The sequence below is a fragment of the Cucumis melo genome, chromosome 3 (assembly GCF_025177605.1).
Source record: "Cucumis melo cultivar AY chromosome 3, USDA_Cmelo_AY_1.0, whole genome shotgun sequence".
In the NCBI taxonomy this organism is placed as follows: Eukaryota; Viridiplantae; Streptophyta; class Magnoliopsida; order Cucurbitales; family Cucurbitaceae; genus Cucumis; species Cucumis melo.
Genome location: NC_066859.1, coordinates 29738314 through 29758884, shown reverse-complemented (window position 1 = coordinate 29758884; position 20571 = coordinate 29738314). Strand labels below are relative to the sequence as shown.

Below are 20571 nucleotides of genomic sequence, written 5' to 3'. Positions count from 1 at the left end.
AACATCAAAACAATTTAGTCTAATAGATACTAGATAAGGTGGTCAATGTTAATTTATTTAGTCTAGAAGCGGTATGCCCTAGTGGAGGTTGGGAGCAATACCTCTAAAACTTACTAAGGATTCATATTCAAACATATTTAATTATTCATGAGTGGTTAGTAATAGTAATGTTCCTCCTCTACCTCATGGATGTATATAACACACACAATTGTATTGTATTGTGTGTTGATTTATCTATATGTCTTTGTATTTATACTTGTCGTTTTTTGTAATATCCATCCCTCTAGTTTCTCTCTCTCTCTCTCTCTCTCCCATCATTACTGCTCTTCCATTACACAAACAAACAAACATGAAAGCGAAATTACATATCCATCTTTATTTTGAAATTTGGGCAGCATTCCTCTGAGTAGGTGCAAGACGGACTCAACCCAAACCTAACATATGTTGGAATTCCTTCGGGCCTTCATCAATTTTCCTCGCAAAAAGAATTGTCTTCATTTGCATAAGAGAGGCCTCCAACTTAGACCGTGTACAAATCTGACTCCATCCTCATCCAATCCTTCTCCACTATCACTTTGCTCCAATAGTTTCCCATTATGTTTGGGTATCGTTTTGTAGTTGAATGTTAAGCAATATGATTTATGATTTAGTTAGGGGAAAATAATACATTCTTGTCTCTCGCTTTAGTGTCTAGTTTCGACTTGGTCTTAATTCAAAATGATCTGTATAATTTTTGTAAGAACATAGGACGTGGTAGAGTTTTATTCAATAAGTCAATAAAATGGTTCTCATGGGCCTCTCATGAACTATAAAGCATATTTTTAGTACGAAAGTCATAGAATTTAGGCAGAGATTTCGAGGGGTCTCCCCACTTTTCTTTTTTTGATGTGTTCAATGTAGAGCTTGAATGGTCTCTTTTGTGCAAATTTGACTTTTTGTGGAAGTGGTTGTTGAAGTTTTTTTATATTATTATTCAAAGTTCCAACTAAGTTGGCGAATTAGCAAAATCTCAATAAAATATAAATATTAGTACACTTTAACTACTCATGTTCAGATTAACTCGGCTAGTCAAATTTAATGGTGAGAATGGATCAGTTATTCGAACATTTATTTATGACTTGTTTGAATGAATAAATCAATCACTTGTGCATCTAAATCAGATATCTTCACATTCATTTTCTAACAATTGTTGCGTGAAAAAAATGCTAATTTCTGATCTCTCCATACGGACTGAAAAAAGAAGAAACTTTATTGTATGGGTATTCAAAGAGCTGAAAAAACAGAGTTAAAGATTAATAAAGGCAGATTGGTTTGATTTTGAAATTTCTAGATCGCAAAACATTCCGTCTACTACAAGCCCCCAGATGAACATCCTCTGTTGTAAAGTAAGTGAAAGTTTCACTTAAATAAACAGAATACAATTAAATCAAATATCTGAGAAATTATTTTGAGATTCTAACGGGTGACCCCAATGTGAAACACTTCTAAAAGCTCTGCATCTCAGTCCAAAACTAAAGTATAGCCTTTTAATAACTGAAAAGTTTGGGAATTACTCCCTTCAAAACTAAATTATTGAAGGAAAAAAAATCGCCGGAACAAAGTCCAAAACTCTGGAAACATTTTCATCAACATCTGAAAAATGAATTAACCTTTGAGGTGAGGTTAACTACCTCAGCTTAAGCGCCACCAGATCCGTATTTCTTCCCGAAGACGATCACCTGCAACTTATCGTAACCGGCAAGCACACCAGCACCAGCAACGGCACGGAGAATGTTAGCACCAGCACCCTTGAAGAGAGACTTGGCACCTTCGTTCTTCAAGATCTGAGAGAAGGCATCCAATGAGCTCTTGTACTTCACTGCTTCACCAGACGTCATCATCATTCTTCTACGAACAGTGTCAATTGGGTAGGATGCAAGACCAGCACCGTTGGTGATGAGCCAACCGAGGGCAAAGCTTGCGAAGAAACTATCCTGCAGAGTCACAAAAACAGTAGAATATAATCAGAACATAGCAGCAATTCAAACATTGGCATCCAGCGATGAACCCAATTTATATAATGCACACAGAAAACAACTAAAACCACTAGCAAACTGACCTGCATCTTCCCGGTCAACAAAACAGGCTTCAGAGAATCGTACATTCCAAAGTATAAACCACGGTACACGATGATACCAACGCAAGAAATGTTAAACCCACGATATAGACCAGCAATACCATCAGACTGCAACGTCTTCCTGTAGACATCAACCAGTCCATTGAATTGCCTTTCTCCACCCTTCTTGGCAGCTTTGGCGTCATTTGCCAATCGGGTACGAGCATAGTCAAGAGAGTAAACAAAAAGAAGGGATGAAGCACCAGCTGCACCACCGGATGCCAGGTTACCGGCAAACCATTTCCAGTAACCATCCCTGTCTTTCTTGAAGTTGAAAAGTCTCTTGAAGTAATCCTTAAAAGCAAAGTTCAATGCCTGGAGCAAGTAACCGTAGAACAATTAGCTCAAGAAAGTTGAGAAGATTGAGAGATCAAATTATACAACAGAAGAAAACCACTTACTTGAGTGGGGAAATAACGGATGACATTGGCAGTGTTTCCTCTCCACAATGAACCGAAACCCTCCTCTTTGATTGTGCGCTTAAAACAATCACCAATACCCTTGTATGGCTCAGACAAACGTCCGGATTTAATCATCTCATCCTGATTTTGAATCAAGAGTTTGACACGCTCAATTGGGGCAGCGGCTGTCTTGGACACAGCAGCAGACACACCGCCCATAAGAAAGTCAATCATAAAGTTTCCTTTCTCAGCAGGGGCAGCAACAAAAATGGGGGAAGCAGTTGTGGCAACCCTAGAAAGGTCAGTTGTAGCTACACAGGATTGCACTGCAGGGTATTGAAAAGCACCATTGGAATAATTGGTGATTGGTGCACGTCTCTGATAGAGTGCAGGATTCCTAAAGCCATCATCACAGGCACGAAAACCCGAAGCAACCCTCGACTGAAGGGAGAGCTGACCAGCAACCTTCTGATAGATAGTGGGATGTTGAACCTGATCAGCCATGGCTACTTCTTCCCTGCAATAATTTCAAAAATCCACGTCATATGAGGAATTCTAATTCAAATTTGGAACGCATATCAAAGAGAAACTATCCCAACAGTAGGCCAAAAGTAGAGATTTTGAAAGGCATAGATAGTTCTATAAAGAATCGAAGAACAAAGTTACAAATTTATAAGCATCTTTAAATCTTGCAAACCGTGGACTATTCTAAATCTTCGTTGAAAACAGATCTGAAATGACGAATGCCAAGAACGGTTGAAAAATAGCAACATGGACAAGTGTTTAGAGATCATTTGCAACATAACATATGAACCTTTACTGATTCATGAAAGCCCAATTCGCCAGAACACAAAATGATTGATAAGATAAGAACAAATAAACGTATACAAGCATATCATTTTAGTCTCCGAATTAGAGCATATAAACTACAGATGAAATACATCCACGAGAATACAGAATCATAACTATAAATTTGCTGATCCAGAGTAAAACAACAGGAGACAATCACTATAAGAAGAGGTCTACTCATCCCTTAGAGGCCACATATTTAATCTATCATGACAATATAAGAGGTGAATAAAAATACAACACATGAAAACAGATCGGAAAAAATGGAAACATAACGAAACCGAACCGAGACCAGAAAATTCACATAAAATAAAAACAGACAATAAACTCGTAGTTAAGGTGAACAGTAATCAACAACAGGTGATATATTTAGGAAAAAAACAGTATAACAACCAAAAATAAATAAATAAATAAACTTGATTTACAGATCTCGATCTAGATATTAATACGATAAGACAACATATAAATCCGACTAACTGAAGTCCGTGGAATCGGAAATCAATCAAATATAGACGGATCAGATCCCAAAAACGGCAGAAGAAAGACGAGTAAGGATCGGTTTTACGAAAGACGAACCAGTAAGAAAGTGGAGCTATGAAGAACTAACGGATCTGAGAATGAAATTGAGAGTGATCTGAGAGAGAGTAGTGTATCTAAAAGAGAGAAAGAAGATTATACCTTGGGAGAAAACTGATGGCCGGGAGGGAATTTTGGAGGAGTCCGCCGCGGCTACAATGTCGCGTTGGAATAAGGCGAATATTTCAGGCGGGGAGAGGCTTTCGCGCTGCAATATAATGTCGGGATTAGGGGTCTAAAATGGGCCGCTATTGGGCCATGTTGGGCCTCTATATGAAAGCCCTTAACCATGAGATTTTGATTATCGACTTTTATGGTTAATTAATGTGTGGACATATCATTCGAACATACCGTTAGAAGTAGATAGATTTTGTTAATGTACATATTGATTTTCTGTGTTAATTAGTATTTAAATATTATGTTATCTGCTAATTTTGTTGATTAAAGAATGGTACAATCTTTTGTTAAGATTTGAAAGTTTAAAAATGCGATAACTAACTATAAGATTGGGGTTTGTTTTGCATACTTTAAAAAAAAAAAAAAAAAAAAAAAGATATTTTATTGACACAACTAATGAACAAACATAAAGGGAAAAACAACTTACTTAAAAGATGGTCCACCCGTGGAGGGTGATCTTCAAGTCAAACAGATGTTAATTAATGTGTGTGACATATACAACAAGTTCACGAGTAACTGAAATGATATTAGGATTAACGAAGAAAATTTTTTAAATTTCTCTACTTAAATGTAGCTCACACAGAAAGTTAGTAAAATACTGAATATTGGTACCGTAATATGGTATCTAGATAAGAGATTCAAAGTTTTATTGGAGTGAGTTTAACAAAACCAATAAAAATATGGTTTTTCTCCAAAATTTATCGAGACTGAATCACATGTCATAACGATTATAATATAAAAATGGAATAAATCTCGATGGTCTAGAGCTTTGTTCCTCTCTAGTGATAGGTCAAAGATTTTTTTTTTTTGTTTATTGTTAATAGTGAAGATAAACATGTTAAGTTAACTGTTTGCTATAGGGAGGATAATTCAATTTTCCTAGTTTCTTTTAATAGCCTTTTGTGTCAACGATGATTTACCGCTATGTATTCGAATCTCTCATGGCTACTATACTTAAAATTATATTTGTGTTTACAGTATCAATCCTTAATATCTTTTTGTAGCTATAAATATGTTGAATTACTATTTAGATGTCTAAAATTTTAAAATATATAACTCTACTTCATTACTAAAAAAAAAAGTACTATTTAAAAATAGTTTGCTCAGTCATTATCTTAACTTAATTAATCAATTTATCGTTGAACTATATTAAAACATGGAAATGCTATAAGCACTAACGTATAAGTTCTGACATTTTGCTACTAAGTTGATTTCAAACATTAACGACTACAAGGATATGCGAGCAAAAAATCAATATTTTTAACATTAGTTTTTTTCTTTTAATTTGATTTGAGCAGATAATCAAATTATTGACATTTTTATCGAGGATGTAAAGTCTTAATCAACCAAGGCATACTCGTGTTGACTTTTAACATTTACGAGGTATTTGTCACATAAGTCATATATCAAAAGTCTAAAAATAAGAAGCATGAGAATCAATATGAATGTAAAAACAAAAGTTGTATAATATCATGGATCCTATAATATATATATATATATATATATAATAGTGGTTAAGTTTAAAGTTTGAATCCAAATTAGTTACTAACTTTACAAAATTACAAATTTAATTTAAGATTTGAGTTTTGTTTTAATCTCATTCTTATATTTGAAGTTCACACATTCTAACTTGTATTTTCGACATAAATCACAAATAATAATTTATCATGAAGAATTTTGCAATTGTAACAAAACTCAACAATAGATTTAAACCTTTAACGTAATTAGATTGTTTTTCTTTTTTTTTTTTAATTATAGTTACTTAAAAGTATGAATCTATCAAATTTAGTGTTATCTTGACAACATGTCAAAAGTAATAAAAACAATAAAGATGATATATTTATAATTATCGTGTTGTAGTAAAAAAAAAATGTATGAGTCCATATAATTACATATTCAGAAGGCATTTGGTTTGGTTAGCAATAAAAACAAATTATAGGAAAATTGAGAGAAGAGATATTAAAGCCTTTGTGTTAAACTATGGACCTAACCGGCCAAAACAAAACCAATATTAAAACGCCGCCAAATAATATAAACGTTTTGATTTAGAAAAGAAAAAGAAAAAGAAAAAGAAAAAGAAAAAGAAAAAGGATTTGGGCAGCAGGCCACGCACATGGATTGGTTTCACTTCACATGCTCCGTTTTCCCCTCTTACCACCGACGCAAACCTAACGTTTAACATTAACCCCATAATTCCCAATTTTCATTTGCCTAACAACTCACTACCACAAAATCACAATTAACAATAATCTCTCTTTTATTTCTTTTTATTTATTCCTATATATAATTATAAATTATAAATTGTAAAGTGTCTCATTTAATACCAAAATCTACTCTATTTTTAATTTTGATTTTTTTAATATTATCATTTGTTTAATATGTGTGTGTGTGTGTATATATATATATATAAATGGAAGGGGTTTAGCGCGTTCAATAATGAAGATTCGTATTGGCGGTGCCAACTGTAACCTAGCTGTCAGTAACTAAAATTCCATTGCTCCAAAATCTCCCTCTTCAGCCTTACGCCAAAATTTCATCTCCAATTCCCCTTTTTACCCTTTTTTTCCTAATACTCACTTCACAAAACCGCGTCTCCCCCCCCCCCCCCCCCCCGTCTTCAATGGCGTTACTCTTTCCACTTTCACTCTCTTGATTCCAACTCAATCAACGCACTACAATCTTCCACTCTACTACCTTAGAACACCAATCCCCTTTCTTCAATACCAAAGGCTTCACCCCGATAACTCTCACAATGCACGCTAAAACCGACTCCGAAGTCACCAGTATCGCCCCTTCTTCTCCTACGAGATCTCCTCGCCGTCCCGTCTACTACGTCCAGAGCCCTTCCAGAGACTCACACGATGGGGAGAAGACTGCCACCTCCTTTCACTCTACTCCTGTTCTCACCAGTCCCATGGACTCCCCTCCCCATTCTCGCTCCTCCGTCGGCCGTCACTCCAGAGAATCTTCCTCCAGTAGATTTTCCGGATCTCTTAAACCTGGATCCAGGAAGATCACTCCTAATGACGTCTCTCGCGGCGCCCATCGGAAGGGTCAGAAGCCATGGAAGGAATGCGATGTGATCGAAGAGGAAGGCCTTCTTGAAGATGAAGATCGGGGAAAATCTCTTCCTCGTCGCTGCTATGTTCTCGCTTTCATTTTGGGATTTTTTGTTCTTTTCTCTATGTTCGCTTTGATTCTTTGGGGTGCTAGTAGGCCGATGAAGCCCAGGGTCACTATGAAGGTAAAATCACAACAACAATGCAATACATTTTCTATGTTAGGGATCTTTTCTTGTTTCTTGTTCGCTGAATTTCCGAATTGTTTACAGAGCATTACATTCGAGCAATTCAAAATCCAAGCCGGTTCCGATTTTACCGGCGTCGCCACTGATATGGCTTCCGTAAATTCTACTGTGAAACTCATTTTTCGAAACACCGGATCATTCTTCGGCGTCCACGTCTCTTCAACTCCCGTCGATTTAACATATTCTGAAATCACAGTCGCATCAGGAACCGTAAGTTCCCAAAACCCTAACCCCCAAATTTCTTCTCATTCAATCTCTAACAAATTGTCGGAATTTTCAGGTTAAAAAGTTCTATCAATCACGGAAGAGTCATAGATCTCTAACTATCAATGTAATCGGCACCAGAGTCCCACTGTACGGAAGTGGAGCAAGTCTGAGCAGTTCCACTGGAACCCCCGAAACTCCATTGCCGTTGAAACTGAGTTTCGTGATCAGATCCAGAGCCTACGTGCTGGGCCAATTAGTGAAGCCAAAATTCTACAGACACATCGATTGCCCCATAATTTTCGATTCCAAGAAACTCAATGTCCCCATGTCGCTCAAGAATTGCACAGTCGGTTGAAAACGAAATCGAGAATCACTTCAACATTTATTAAAATCAGTACTTGTTTTTTTTGTTCTTGAGGTGTCTAGGAGTGGCGGACTGCGACAACTCGAACAGAAACGGGGGACGCCAGAACGGGAAGGGTAAAAGAGGAATAAGCGACAGAAACGGGGTTTCGATTGGCTGCCCGTTTGCCCGACTAGTGCAATACAGGTTGGTTTCCGGGCAGCGACATGTGAATGAATGTTGGCCTTTTATTTTATTTTTCGATTTTTAATTCTCTCATTCTTTTAATTACGATATGTTTGAGTGATGATATGATCATAATATATATAAAATCAAATTTTAATTTACATGTTTTTTGCTCCATCATTGTACTATTATTATTCTTAATAAATGGTTTACTTATATACTTTTAGATATTGATTTGTTCATAATGGACGGTGGCTGATTGGTAAAATAATTGCGTCTGGAAGGGTGTGTTTGTCTATTGGATGTTTGTTGTTTATTGCAAGTAAAAGTCAAACTTTATAACAATTCATTATATATTCATATGGATTTGGTATTCTTTAATCCATATAGCAACGCATGCATGTGAACATTGTGAACTGATATTCTCCATTTTATAATTTTACTGTCAATGAACCGACTTCGTAGTTTTATTTGTTTGTATGATTAGGAACAAATTCCAGATCATTCCGTCCCTTTTGAAAAAAAAAAAAAAAGGTTTTAAGATTGAAGAAGCACAATCAATAACTAACATAAATTTCTTCATACAAGGTGTGGGCATAAGTTGGACATTTAAATTTGTGAAGCCTAAGACTTTGATATACCAAATGAACAACTAATATAAGCTATCTCATGACATAACTCTCTAATTCAACACAATTTTAAAATGAAAAAAATTCCCTGTGTTACAGATTATCTTTAATCAGTGTACTTGCTAAGTGTGCATACGATAATATTGTCCACCTTCGACATAAACTCTCGTTATTTTGACTTTGGAACCACAAAAAAAATTAGTTAGAAAAGATAGTTGTTTTTACTTTTATACACAATGAATTTCCTCCTCGGCCAACATGGAACTTTGTAGTAGGGACAACGTACACTCTCTAAAATCTAACATACCTATCTACAATAGTACTGTATTGTCTACTCCAGAGAATCTTCAAAAGCTTGTATATTCTAATCTCAACTTTGTTTCTTTTGTTCCTTTTGGGCTTTTCTAGCTGAAACTGAGATCACATCATTCCATCACGTTTGGGGGGGAAGATGAAACTGTGCCACTTTAATGTACAATGATCCCAGGGCCCAAAAATTGAGCCCATTTGTACTGAACCCATTAAATGGGTCCAGCCCACACTAATCCCAAGTTGTCTTAATTCTTAAAGCACAAGGCCCAACTGGTAGTCAATAGTTATGAATGCACTAAGAAGGTATCAATAGTTAATGAGATTATGAATTAAATATGCTTTAATCTATCGTAAAATAATACTAATCTTCATTCCATGTATATTCCAATCATACATTAATGATAATACACTACTAGTAACCAATAATAACATAACGTGGGTGTAATTTCAAAGTTCCATAGCTCCATTATTGAAAGAAAGAAAAATATGGAGAAAGTCCCTGAATGGTTTTTGAATTAGAAGAAAAGTGAAGAGATTGAGGGAGATAGATATTAATGAATTTCGTTTCTCCTATGTAATGATGAGTTAGAAAGTGATGACAAAGAGGAAAAAGAATGAAAAATGGTTGTGCCATGATTATAAACTATATGTATAATTAGTGTTATATTAATTATTGAATCTCCACTTCCACTTTCACCACCGCAAATCTCAGCCCATACAAAGTCCTGTCATACTCATACCTCTTTGCCTTTTTTCTTTTTTCGAACTCACAAACACACACTCTCTCTCTCTCTCTCTCAATAATAATAATATGAAGAAGAAGAAGAAATGAAAAAAAAAAAATGTTATTTTGTAATGTAAATCAGTAGTGGACAGACTGAAATTCCATTAAGGAATAAGGAGTGGGACTTTGGTTTCACTTCAATCATCGATCCAACACTCCTTATTCCCTATAAAGCTGCTTCTCTCATTTCCTTTCCTATCTTTTTTTTTTCTCTCTATTAACTTTTTTTTTTTTCCGTTCTTCATTCTTTGTCTTTGTGGGGTCTTTTGTGCCTTTCTTCCACTTTGTATCTATTTGTTTTTCCTCATAGATTTTATGAATCATTCATCTCTTTCAAGAAAAAAAAAGGGAAAAATTAAAATCTTCAAATCCCACTTTTCTTCTTCACTCATTTCTCCTTTTCCATTCTTTCTCACACACACAGTCTACAAAAAAGACAAAAAATAAAAAAGGATAAGTTTATGATCAAATGAATAAATAAAGAATATTTATATATATTAAGGTGTATAGACATATATAGGGTTGAAAAGACATTATTGTATGGTGATAATGTTCTGAAGTTTGTTATGTTTTTTAGTTTTGAAGCAGAAATTATAAGGAGGAACTGAACTGATAAATGATGGGATTGGGGAATTGATGGATAAGAAATTTGTGTATTTGTTATTATTATTTATTTTTTACTTTTTGGGGGATGGATCGTGAAAACAGCTTAGAGTTTCTTTAATTAAAGCCAACATCAGAAAAAAGCACCAGCATTGTAAGTTTTGGTTCCACTTTTGGTAACAGTAGACGTGATGCTATAAAGGCCAAAAATAAAATTAAAAAACATGAACTGAGATTTCAAGTCTCTACTCCTAGAATCTAATTTACTAACTTTCAAGGTGTTTCTTTTTAATATATATAATAAAAGTTTGATTATATGGAATTTAAACCAATAATTTCCTTTTCGTTTCAAAATGAATATTATTGATATATAACACAAGCACACACAATATATTTTTTTCCCATTTTTTTTGTTTAGTTTGTTTTTTCTCTCTTGGAAAGATACTTTCTTTTTCATATTTAAAAATTCCACATTTTTTTTACCTACCCTAAAACCCTAACATGAATATCTAATAGTTAATTTAGAAATAATTATGAGGTGGGAATTTGAATTTAAATTTAATAACGGTGAAAAATAGTTAAACATAATTAATTGACGATTGAATGTGTAGAAACCAAATGAAAACTATAGTTAGAGATAAAAATGTGTGTATATGTTTAATGTTAAAAGGAAATATGAAAGTCCCATAAGATTGGAATATAGAAATAATGTGTATGATGTAAATATAAGATGGGAAGGGGGGACAAAGGTGAAGGGGAAAGGGTGTGTTAGTGTTACCCCATAAAAGGGACCGGGGAAATTCTATGGCTTTAGATGAACGATCTGCATCTGATGACTCAACATGCAATCCCCTTTTCTTATTGACGTGATTGAGCAGCCAAAAGTTCTTTTGTTTCCTAAGTGGATAATTAGGTGGTGGGTTTTATAAGAAAAAAACACAGACATATGATTAATTACAAACACATATATTCAATACCCCTTAAATTCATCTGATCACACACCAAAACGAATAAAAATAAAAATAAATAATATCCTTCAAATGATTCCTACATGATTCTATGATCAAGTTGAGGTTAACTTTGGAAGAATTAATACACACACAGAGATATATTTTTTTTGCAAATTGGAAAAAATGGCATAATTGACAATCATTTAGGGCAAAAAAGACAGAAAAGATTGAAACTTTAAGCATGAGGATAGAAAATGGAGGGACCCAAATGAATATTTAGGTTTTTGATATGGATCATATATATGACATTAATTACTCTGAATCCCTTGGATTGGGGGAAGAAGGGTTTTGGGTGCAAAGGCTATGTTATGGTATTAGGGCAAAGGGCAAAAATGAATGGGACCCTCTCTTTTTCAATATATATATACCCTTTTTCATATTTAACATTGATTATATATATACACACACACACATAGGTAAGTCATATAGTATAAAAAGAAGAGAAGATGAAGAGAAGAAAAAGAATGTGATATCCATGTGATCTAACAGCCTTTATGTTCCCCTCTTCCATCCACATTCTAAAACATCTCTTCCTTCTTTCTTTTATTTTTTTTTTCCTTTTCCTTTTTCCCCTTCTTAATCTTTGATCATATTTGAATAATAATCAATGCACATGTGTGTTCATGTTCTGTACTAAAAAAAAAAAGAAGAAAAAAACCATTGCTAGGCCCCCATTGATTTTGCAAGCCTAGGGTCGGCCATTACCTGGTCATTTCACCAATTTAAAGCATGTAATTAGTGGAATTTCAAGGCCCAATATCACATCAACTTGTCAGTTTTGATCATTCTAATCTTCCATCTCAACTTTGTGTTTTCTAAATCTACTCCGATCTTTTTTATATCTTTTTTTGGTTGTTGTTGTAATATATGTATAAGTGTGTAATTGTACATGGTTTATTAAAAGTATATTAATTTCCCTCGCGAATAAATGGAGAACAATTTAGTATTAGGGATTCATTCAAATTATAGATCAAAGATGTCTCTAGCCACTCTCTAGATCCCCTATACTCAATCGTTTGAGCGCAATATAATATATTCAAAGCATTCCAACAATTATACCATTTGATCGAACAGTTAATTAAGATAGTTTGATTACAACATACGAGAACAAAATTACATCTTTTACTTTTGATTACCAAAAGATGTGAACTTTGTTTCGTATCACACTAGTTAATTAGACAACTAATAAATCATTGAAAACTAGGACTTTAAAAAAAGGTTGGTAAAGAGAGTCAAGTACAAAAATGTATTTTGCAATATTAATGTGTCTATAGTACATGTTGGAGCTCAATTTTTAAAAAGGATATTTTGGTAACATATTTGGACTGGGTGGATCCATCCATCAAGTGGAAGGAAAAAGAAAACTTGGAGTAAGCTCATTTCATATTCAAGTGATGTCCTACAATAGGTTCTAATGGTCACGGAATTTGAAGAAGAAAATATGCCTTTTTTATACTTTTAATTATTATTATTTGTAGAAGGGTTTGTGGTTGGTGTCTTAGCTAGGGGGGCTTCTTTAGTAAAAAGAAAAGATATAAGAAAAAATAATGAGGAAAAGGAAAGATAATGTGGGGGAAAGACATGAGACATTTATTGTATTTTCTATCCTTTTGATGATATACTCTTTGTAAAGTGACCTAAAATTAGCTTTATTTGTTGATAAGAAACCATTGGTCATATGAAAGTTCATTTTTTTTTCTATATGAAATTTTCTTTTGAATTAATTAGAGGAAGTGTATAGGTCTCAATTTGGTGGAAGTTTTTTTTTTCTTCCTATTTTTAATGTCTTTTGTTGGAGAAAATCAACTTTTGCATGGGAGTAATATATATTTATTTATTTATATAGTCTAACCCCTTTTTCTAAAGAGAAAAGTTTTTAAATTGGCCTAACCTTCCTTTAAGTTAGGGCATTATCAACTTCCATTAGAAAATCAATTAGCATAACTAAAATGAGATACCAAATCTTTGTATATACATAAAATATCTTAATATATATATATATAAAAAAAAAAAGAATGGTCATGTTAGTTCTTTTTATTAGCAATCAATAAAAAAACTAATTATGTGGATAAAAATGCTTCCCAATCAAACTCCATCAATAATTTATACATCGAATTTAAAACTTTAGATACTAAAATACTTTTGTACTCAAACTTTGTTTACAAAAAGTATAACTTTTCTATTTAATTTTAGCACCTATATGTCTATTGATCTTCTATTACTCTTATGATTTGTTCAAAAAAGAAAAAAAAAAAACCATACATATGAAAGTCAATATTTGAACGATGATCATAAAGTTAAAAAAGTTTAGATTCTATTGGTTTATTATGGTCATTGAAATTTTATTTGCACGCTTCAATATATTTAATAATAGTTTAAAAAGAAAGATCAAAAAATGTCTACTAGTTTTTATATCAAAACGAATCCATTAGTCAAATTAAGATAAAGAAAATAGTCAAAAGCTTTAGTAGGTGAAATTATTAAAACCTAGCATATGTTTGAATCTGTCCGCAAGAATTCACCTTTGATTAAATGGTGAATCTATAAAAATTATTGAATGATTGAAATGGTACTACGATTTTTCAAGCTTGGTGCCAACCCAAAGTTTATTTAGAGGTCATGACGTGGTCTTGCCTATAGGTGTAGGGGGATTTGAAAAAAAAAAGGGGTTGTAAATTATAATGAAGCCAAAGGGTTGGAAATTGGTTCACGTCAAGTTGGGAATACCATTTTTTTTTTGGAATGGACATTTTATCGAGAGCATACAATAAATATATAAGAAGAAATATATAAGAAGAAATTAGTTAACAATTTTCTTAGTTACAAAACAACTTATATTTCAAACTCCAAACAAGTGGGATAGGATAGTACCGAATGTAAATAAGTTTAATTGGTGTATTACTCATTCAAGTTTATTTGAGTAATTATAAGGAAAGAATTGTCAAGCCATTCAATTAAATTACTCACACCATTGTCTAAAGATAAATCAGTCATGAATTAACATAAGATTGATATGCTTTCAACCAAAAGGCCAAAAATTACATTTGAACCCACCACTTCCAAATTTCTATACTAAAGAAACCATTCATGGTTCATAAGCTTTCTTATACTTTATTTGTACAACATTTCTTTATTGTTTAAAGAGTAATATACTAGATTAGTTATCTTGATGAAGAAAAAAAGTTGAAAGGTTTGAATATAATAAAGGCTAAAGGTGGTATGAATGTGTCAACGGGGTACATTTTTGTTTATCCTCTAATATTAATTTCTTGGACTCGTGAAAAGTAAAATATTTGTGAACGAAATCCTTTACATCAAACCAAGCAAAAGGAATTGGGTTAGGAAAAAGAAAACTTATATATTTAGAATTACAATAGAACATACTATTTTCCTTGAGAATTTGACACGTGGTTGATTTTTGGGGAGTACTAAAAAAGATATATATAGGAATAGGTAGAAAGATAAAGGGTGTGTATGTATGTGTGTGTGTTGTTGAATCAATTAGGCATTAATTAGGGAGTGTGATTTCTTTGTAGAATCCATATACCCCTCGTGACCCTTTAATTCTCTCTCTCTCTCTCTCTCTCTCTCTCTCCCCTTAAATATACACTTAAATATTACTCTCTCTTTTTCTTTACCCTTCTTAGACATACCCTCCACAAAAATGCTTCTTCTTTTCTTTCAAAAAAGTAATTGATTGTAAAAAGCTTTAAACTTTGTTAAATTCTTTAGACCAAACTATTTCCAATGAAGAAAAATAACCTTTTTCTTTTCTTTTGTTTTTTTTTCCTAAATGGTTTTAAAAGGTTTTGTCGGAATAATTTTTTTTTTTTTAAAAAATAGTGTTAAAAGACGTAACTTTCTTCCATGGTTTGATTAAAGTGTTCATATAATAATAATAATAATAATAAAAAATGGACATTATTAAAAAATTATGGTTGGAATAAGAAGAGGAATTTGGGAGTTGCATCTTTTTAAGAAAATTAAAGGAGTTTTGACGCAGATTGAGGTTCTTATGATAATATATAATGATGGTATTTGAAAAAGAGAGTGTATATATATATATATATATATATATATATAGTAGCATTGTTGGTCGCCGTTGAGAGATATGGATATAAAGAGACAAAATAGGTAGGGTTTTTCTTCTATAAAATTACATCAAATATGTAAAAATTTATTTACTTATTTGTTTATCTTTTACTTACTATGGACTAAAGACAGAGGAAAGATTTGAGAAAAAATGACACCCTTTTTTACCTCAGATTTTGGATCTACTTTCCCTTTGATTTATAAATTCAAAAAACTTACGCACTTAATTCTTATATATATTTTGAATTTTATTTTGGTTCTTTCAATGTTGTTATGGTATTTTATCATGATTTCTTTTACACCATTCATGCAGTTATTAGCATTAACTACGTATACGTATCCTTAATTTGTTTTATTTTGATTCATAAGTTCGAAGATTTACAATTTAAAACTTGAAATTCCACCAAATACTCACTTTTAGAAATTGATATAATTGAGTAAAATTTAATTAATTATAATTTTTTTAAACTAATTACACATTATCACTAAACACAAAAAATTGAACCTTTAGTGAAAAATGAGGATATGAGGACCAAATTGAAACAAAAACTCAAATCTCAATAATAAAATTGTAGTATATCTTAAAATTTAGAAGATAAATTGAAATCGAATCAAATTCAAAATCAAGGGACTAAATATGTAACATTTTGAAACTAAAAAAAAAAACTAGAATGTGCGAATACATCAATCTAAATGTACTAGTAACTACGAGATTTATGGTTCAAATTTTCCCTATCACAATTATTACATTATTATATTAAAAAATTGTGAGTGAATATACATGCAATAAAAAATGATACAGAAATAGGTAGGTGCAATAATTTAAATGGAGGACATAAAAGGGAAGAAGAGTAGTTTTTTTTTTCTTTTTCTTTTTTGGTGGTTAGGTGTTTTTAGGGTTGAATATAAAAACTGGAGATGGCGTAGAGAAGAGAGTGGGGGAATGGGTTAAAGAAATTAGAATAGAATCTTCTTAGGGTTGCATATTGCACTAGAACAATATATATAAGAGAGAGAGATTTTGGTAGAGTTTTTCATATCTATATATATGTGTGTGTGTGTGTGTGTGTATTGGTGGTGGGCTCGGTACGATCATCTCTCATCATTTTTATTCATAGATAGACAGAGAGATGAGTGGTGGTGTTGTGTGGTTTTGGTTTGATTTTATCATACATTTTATTATTTGCTTACACAGTTTTTTCTCATGGACCCATTTCCAACCTTTCTCTAGTGAACAATTCTGTCTTATATGATAATTCTAACGAAACAATCCCCCTTCTTAACACAATTATCTATATGCCTCAAAACCTTTCACTCTAATTCCCCCTTACTTCCCCATCCTTTCTCTGCTTTGTTCTTTTCATACTACTTTGCTTCATAATTTTTCAAACTGCGTTTAAATTAAACTAGAATGACGAATGTTTCTTTTCTTATGCTTTTACATTTCTTTTATATACTTGTCAAAAAGTTAACGAAAAGTATTGTATAAAGTACTTCATGTCCAAACTAATAAGTGAAATTTGTTCGATGGAACGAAATTTTCTATTACCAATACAATGTGGTATTACAAACTCTTTTTATTCACTATTTGAATAACAAATATGTTTAGTCGTGACATAATTTTAAGAACAATAGATAAAAATTTTAAACTAGTAAAAAACAACTTTGAAAATCTTTAGAGCCTCGGATAATTTTTAAAAACTTTTAAAAACTTGATGAATCTATTCATACAAAAGGTAACGTGAAAATTAAAAGATATTTTTTTTTTCAAAATTCAATTACTTGCCTAAAGTATATTTTCTTCATGTTTGAAAGACGGGAAATGTAAACTTTCTATATTATTTTATATCACGGGTCTTACGTACATAATTTTTAGATGTTTCTTTTTATTGCAAGTGAATAAATGAAAAGTAGAGAACTTTCTTTTTATGCTACGTACCTCCATTCTTTGAGTTGGAAAACATGACCAAAATAGTTCATGCCACGAAACGAAGAAACTTTGTCTTTCAATAGAGATAGACCCGAGGAATAAAAAAAAATCCAAAATAGTTAATACTCAAATTAAAAAGATATGGTTGATTACGACCTATAGAAAAATTTCAAAATTTATTAATACCAACGTTTATCATTAGATTCTTTGCGAAATTTTAATAATTGTCCTAAGAAACAGCATATTATTACAGTGATATATAAGAACGTTCCATTATTGTACAGATTAAACGTAGTAATAGAATGAAATAGGTAGTTTTTTTTCTAGAATACGGAGAAGCTAAGGTGGAGACACTCACAAATGCATATAAATGGAGAGTCCCACCTCAGGATTAACAACTCATATATTATATTGATTGGGTGTATGATTGAGAGAAGAAAAAGGGATTGATTAATTATGTAACGTAAGATTTGGCTAATCCAATCCTTTCTCATCTGTAGTGGAGATAATATTATTGCCATGTTTACGTTAAACTTTAAAAGGGGAATATATTTTAATTGTTTTTTTTCTTTTAGAAAAAAGATGATGATGAATAGGGTTAAAAGAGTGGGTGAAAATAGGGAAGATTAAATAGTCACACGTACACCAGAGATGGAAGAAAAAAAAAAAAAAGGGAAGACAAACAAAAAATCACGAGAATGGTATACAGAAAAAAGAAAGCAGAAGGAAAGTTATAAAATTTTAAAAACATTGTCGTCATCCTCATTCATTAATTCATATATATCTTTATAAATATATAAATATATACACAACAATGTCAGTCTTCTCTGAAATGGTTCAGACAGTAAAAACGTCAGAAATGGAAGAAGAAGAAGGAGAAATATATTTGTGTGTGTATATATAATTTATACTTGTTAGAAATTACATTAGAAATTTAGAACACAGGAAGAAACAAGAAAAATTGTTTCAAGAGCTCCTCCCATTTTCCATTGCACTTCTCGGGAATTGAAATTTTCTTATGGCTTTATCTTCTCCCAAATCACATTTCAAGAAAAATTATGTATGTTTTCTCAAAATAAATTAATGAAAAAAATGTTTTTTGAAATGCCATCTCATACACAACGGTTTTTCATAAAACTCTCATTCTCGTTTTTCAATAGAAAAAAAAGATGCATAGAAACTCGGGTTCTCTCTTCTTTCTATCTATAGAAAAAACTACATCATTTAATTTAAGATAGAAAGAACTACATCGTTTAATTTAAGTTTTTGAGTCCAATTACGATTTAGTATGGCATATCAAAGAAGGTAATAAGAAAGCAATCTATTTAAACATCTATGGTCTTATTTTGATTTAAAAAACATTTTGATTTCAAATGCTTGATTTTCTCTAATATATATGACTTGAAATCATGCTCACATTAACATACATACAGTACACATACTTAAATCTATATCGTTGATTTATTATTTTACTTAAAAATAATGTTAAGGATAAAAATGATTATTTTTTAAAAATTCAAATACTGCAATAAATCTTTTAGATGTTCAAAGTTTGTAAATAAATATTTTAAAGTTTAAGTAGATCAATAACTTAAATGTTTGAGGAAAAAATAAAATTTAAACAAAAATTAGAACCACTGGGCCAGTAAGTTAACTAGAAACAATTTAAGTTTTTTAAATGTAATTTTAAATAAATGTTCGATGAGCTAATTTATGAAAGAATTAACACTTTTTGGGTATGTAATCATGTAAGTATTAACACAAGAATATAAAAGAAGATCCTAAATGATGGATGAAAAAAAAGAAAAAAGAGTAGAAACTGTATATGAGAGGATATGGTGTTTTATTTATTTATTTATTTATTTTTAATATTATTTATTTAATGAAAGATTTGTTTTTCGTTTCCCAATAATGATAGAATCGTAGAGATAATCAGGATTATAATCATATTGGGTATCTAATTGAAATAATTAGGCATTATCATTTTTGAAGCTAATATCTCTATTCACTTTGGGTTGCCTTTATGTATTGAAATGATATGATCTCCCACTTTTACTTTGCATAGTCATTCATCATAACAAAATATGAAACCTTTTTTTTCTGGAGGATATTGATCTCTCAGTTTGTTCATAATTAATATCCACTAATTAATCCCATTATTTAATTAGATGAAAGATATATTTTCCATGCAATCTTTGTTCTAATTATCACATTGGAGATTTTGCATGGGTGCCCTTCACTCTTTGTTCTTTTTCCAATTATGTTGTCTTACTCTAATTTTTCTTTTGATTTTTTGTTTTCTTAGTCAAGTGAATGGAAAATTTTTATATTTGAGAATTATGAAGCTGTGGAAAAACTTTTGGGGCTAATAATTCACTCACTTGGGCAATAATCTTTAGAAGGAGAGACATATAAAATAAAATATATGCATGGCATTTAAATATTTTTGAAAGGATTACATTATTATACATGGTCATAATTAATCATATTGTAAAGAAGTTTTTTTTCTTTTTTTTTTTTTTTGGGTAGTTTGAGTAATTAAAAAGAGCTATCTCATCGTATGAAATAAATTTATTGCATATACATTGTAATGAATAAATATGAATAGCACTTTTTTTAATAGAAAAAATCACAAAAAAGAGTATGTAAAAATGGGTTACATCAATTATGTCACAAAGTTGATGTATCATAATTTTGAACAAACAATTAATTAAGCAGATAAAAGAGGATGAGAAATGAGTTGATGAATTGACCACGTTGATATTAAAAACAAAAATATAACAAATTAAATAATATAAAATAAACCTTTTTGATGGCTAATTTTTTTTCCTCGAACCACTAAAACGAAGAAAGCAACACTCCCCTTCCTTCCTTCCTTCCTTCCCTCTTGACGTAATAATTCCACACACTTTGATTATTTGATTTCTTTTCTTTTTCTTTTTTAACGTATTTTACAACAATTTCCTCAACATAAAACAATCAATTAAAAGAACACACAAGAACAACAGAA

General features: G+C 31.6%; 2 protein-coding genes across 3 annotated transcripts; one reads left to right on the top strand and one right to left on the bottom strand.

Moving 5' to 3' along the window:
- Positions 1–1285: 1285 nt before the first annotated feature.
- LOC103487876 (ADP,ATP carrier protein 1, mitochondrial) lies at positions 1286–4229 on the bottom strand. Of its 2 annotated transcripts, none has more exons than XM_051082413.1 (4): positions 4084–4229; positions 2557–3073; positions 2099–2470; positions 1286–1973 (listed from the first exon to the last, which is right to left on the bottom strand). In XM_051082413.1, the coding sequence occupies exons 2-4, from the start codon at positions 3058–3060 to the stop codon at positions 1677–1679; spliced, it is 1173 nt and encodes a 390-aa protein (XP_050938370.1). In that variant the 5' UTR covers positions 3061–3073; positions 4084–4229; the 3' UTR covers positions 1286–1676. The 2 variants fall into 2 exon arrangements, with proteins under 2 accessions (XP_050938370.1, XP_050938369.1); XM_051082412.1 differs by having other exon boundaries at positions 3982–4148.
- Positions 4230–6495: 2266 nt separating this feature from the next.
- On the top strand, positions 6496–8362 carry LOC103487879 (uncharacterized). The gene is made up of 3 exons (XM_008446386.3): positions 6496–7402; positions 7490–7675; positions 7746–8362. The coding sequence occupies exons 1-3, from the start codon at positions 6911–6913 to the stop codon at positions 8025–8027; spliced, it is 960 nt and encodes a 319-aa protein (XP_008444608.1). The 5' UTR covers positions 6496–6910; the 3' UTR covers positions 8028–8362.
- Positions 8363–20571: the final 12209 nt, after the last annotated feature.

Excerpts from the sequence above, each read along its gene's own strand:
- LOC103487876 (XM_051082413.1), bottom strand. The coding sequence starts at position 3,060 with ATGGCTGATCAGGTTCAACATCCCACTATCTATCAGAAGGTTGCTGGT. Across the intron at positions 2,471-2,556 it reads TCCGTTATTTCCCCACTCAA|GCATTGAACTTTGCTTTTAA; the intron begins GTAAGTGGTTTT and ends TACTTGCTCCAG. Across the intron at positions 1,974-2,098 it reads TGTTGACCGGGAAGATGCAG|GATAGTTTCTTCGCAAGCTT; the intron begins GTCAGTTTGCTA and ends GTGACTCTGCAG.
- LOC103487879 (XM_008446386.3), top strand. The coding sequence starts at position 6,911 with ATGCACGCTAAAACCGACTCCGAAGTCACCAGTATCGCCCCTTCTTCT. Across the intron at positions 7,403-7,489 it reads AGCCCAGGGTCACTATGAAG|AGCATTACATTCGAGCAATT; the intron begins GTAAAATCACAA and ends AATTGTTTACAG. Across the intron at positions 7,676-7,745 it reads TCACAGTCGCATCAGGAACC|GTTAAAAAGTTCTATCAATC; the intron begins GTAAGTTCCCAA and ends CGGAATTTTCAG.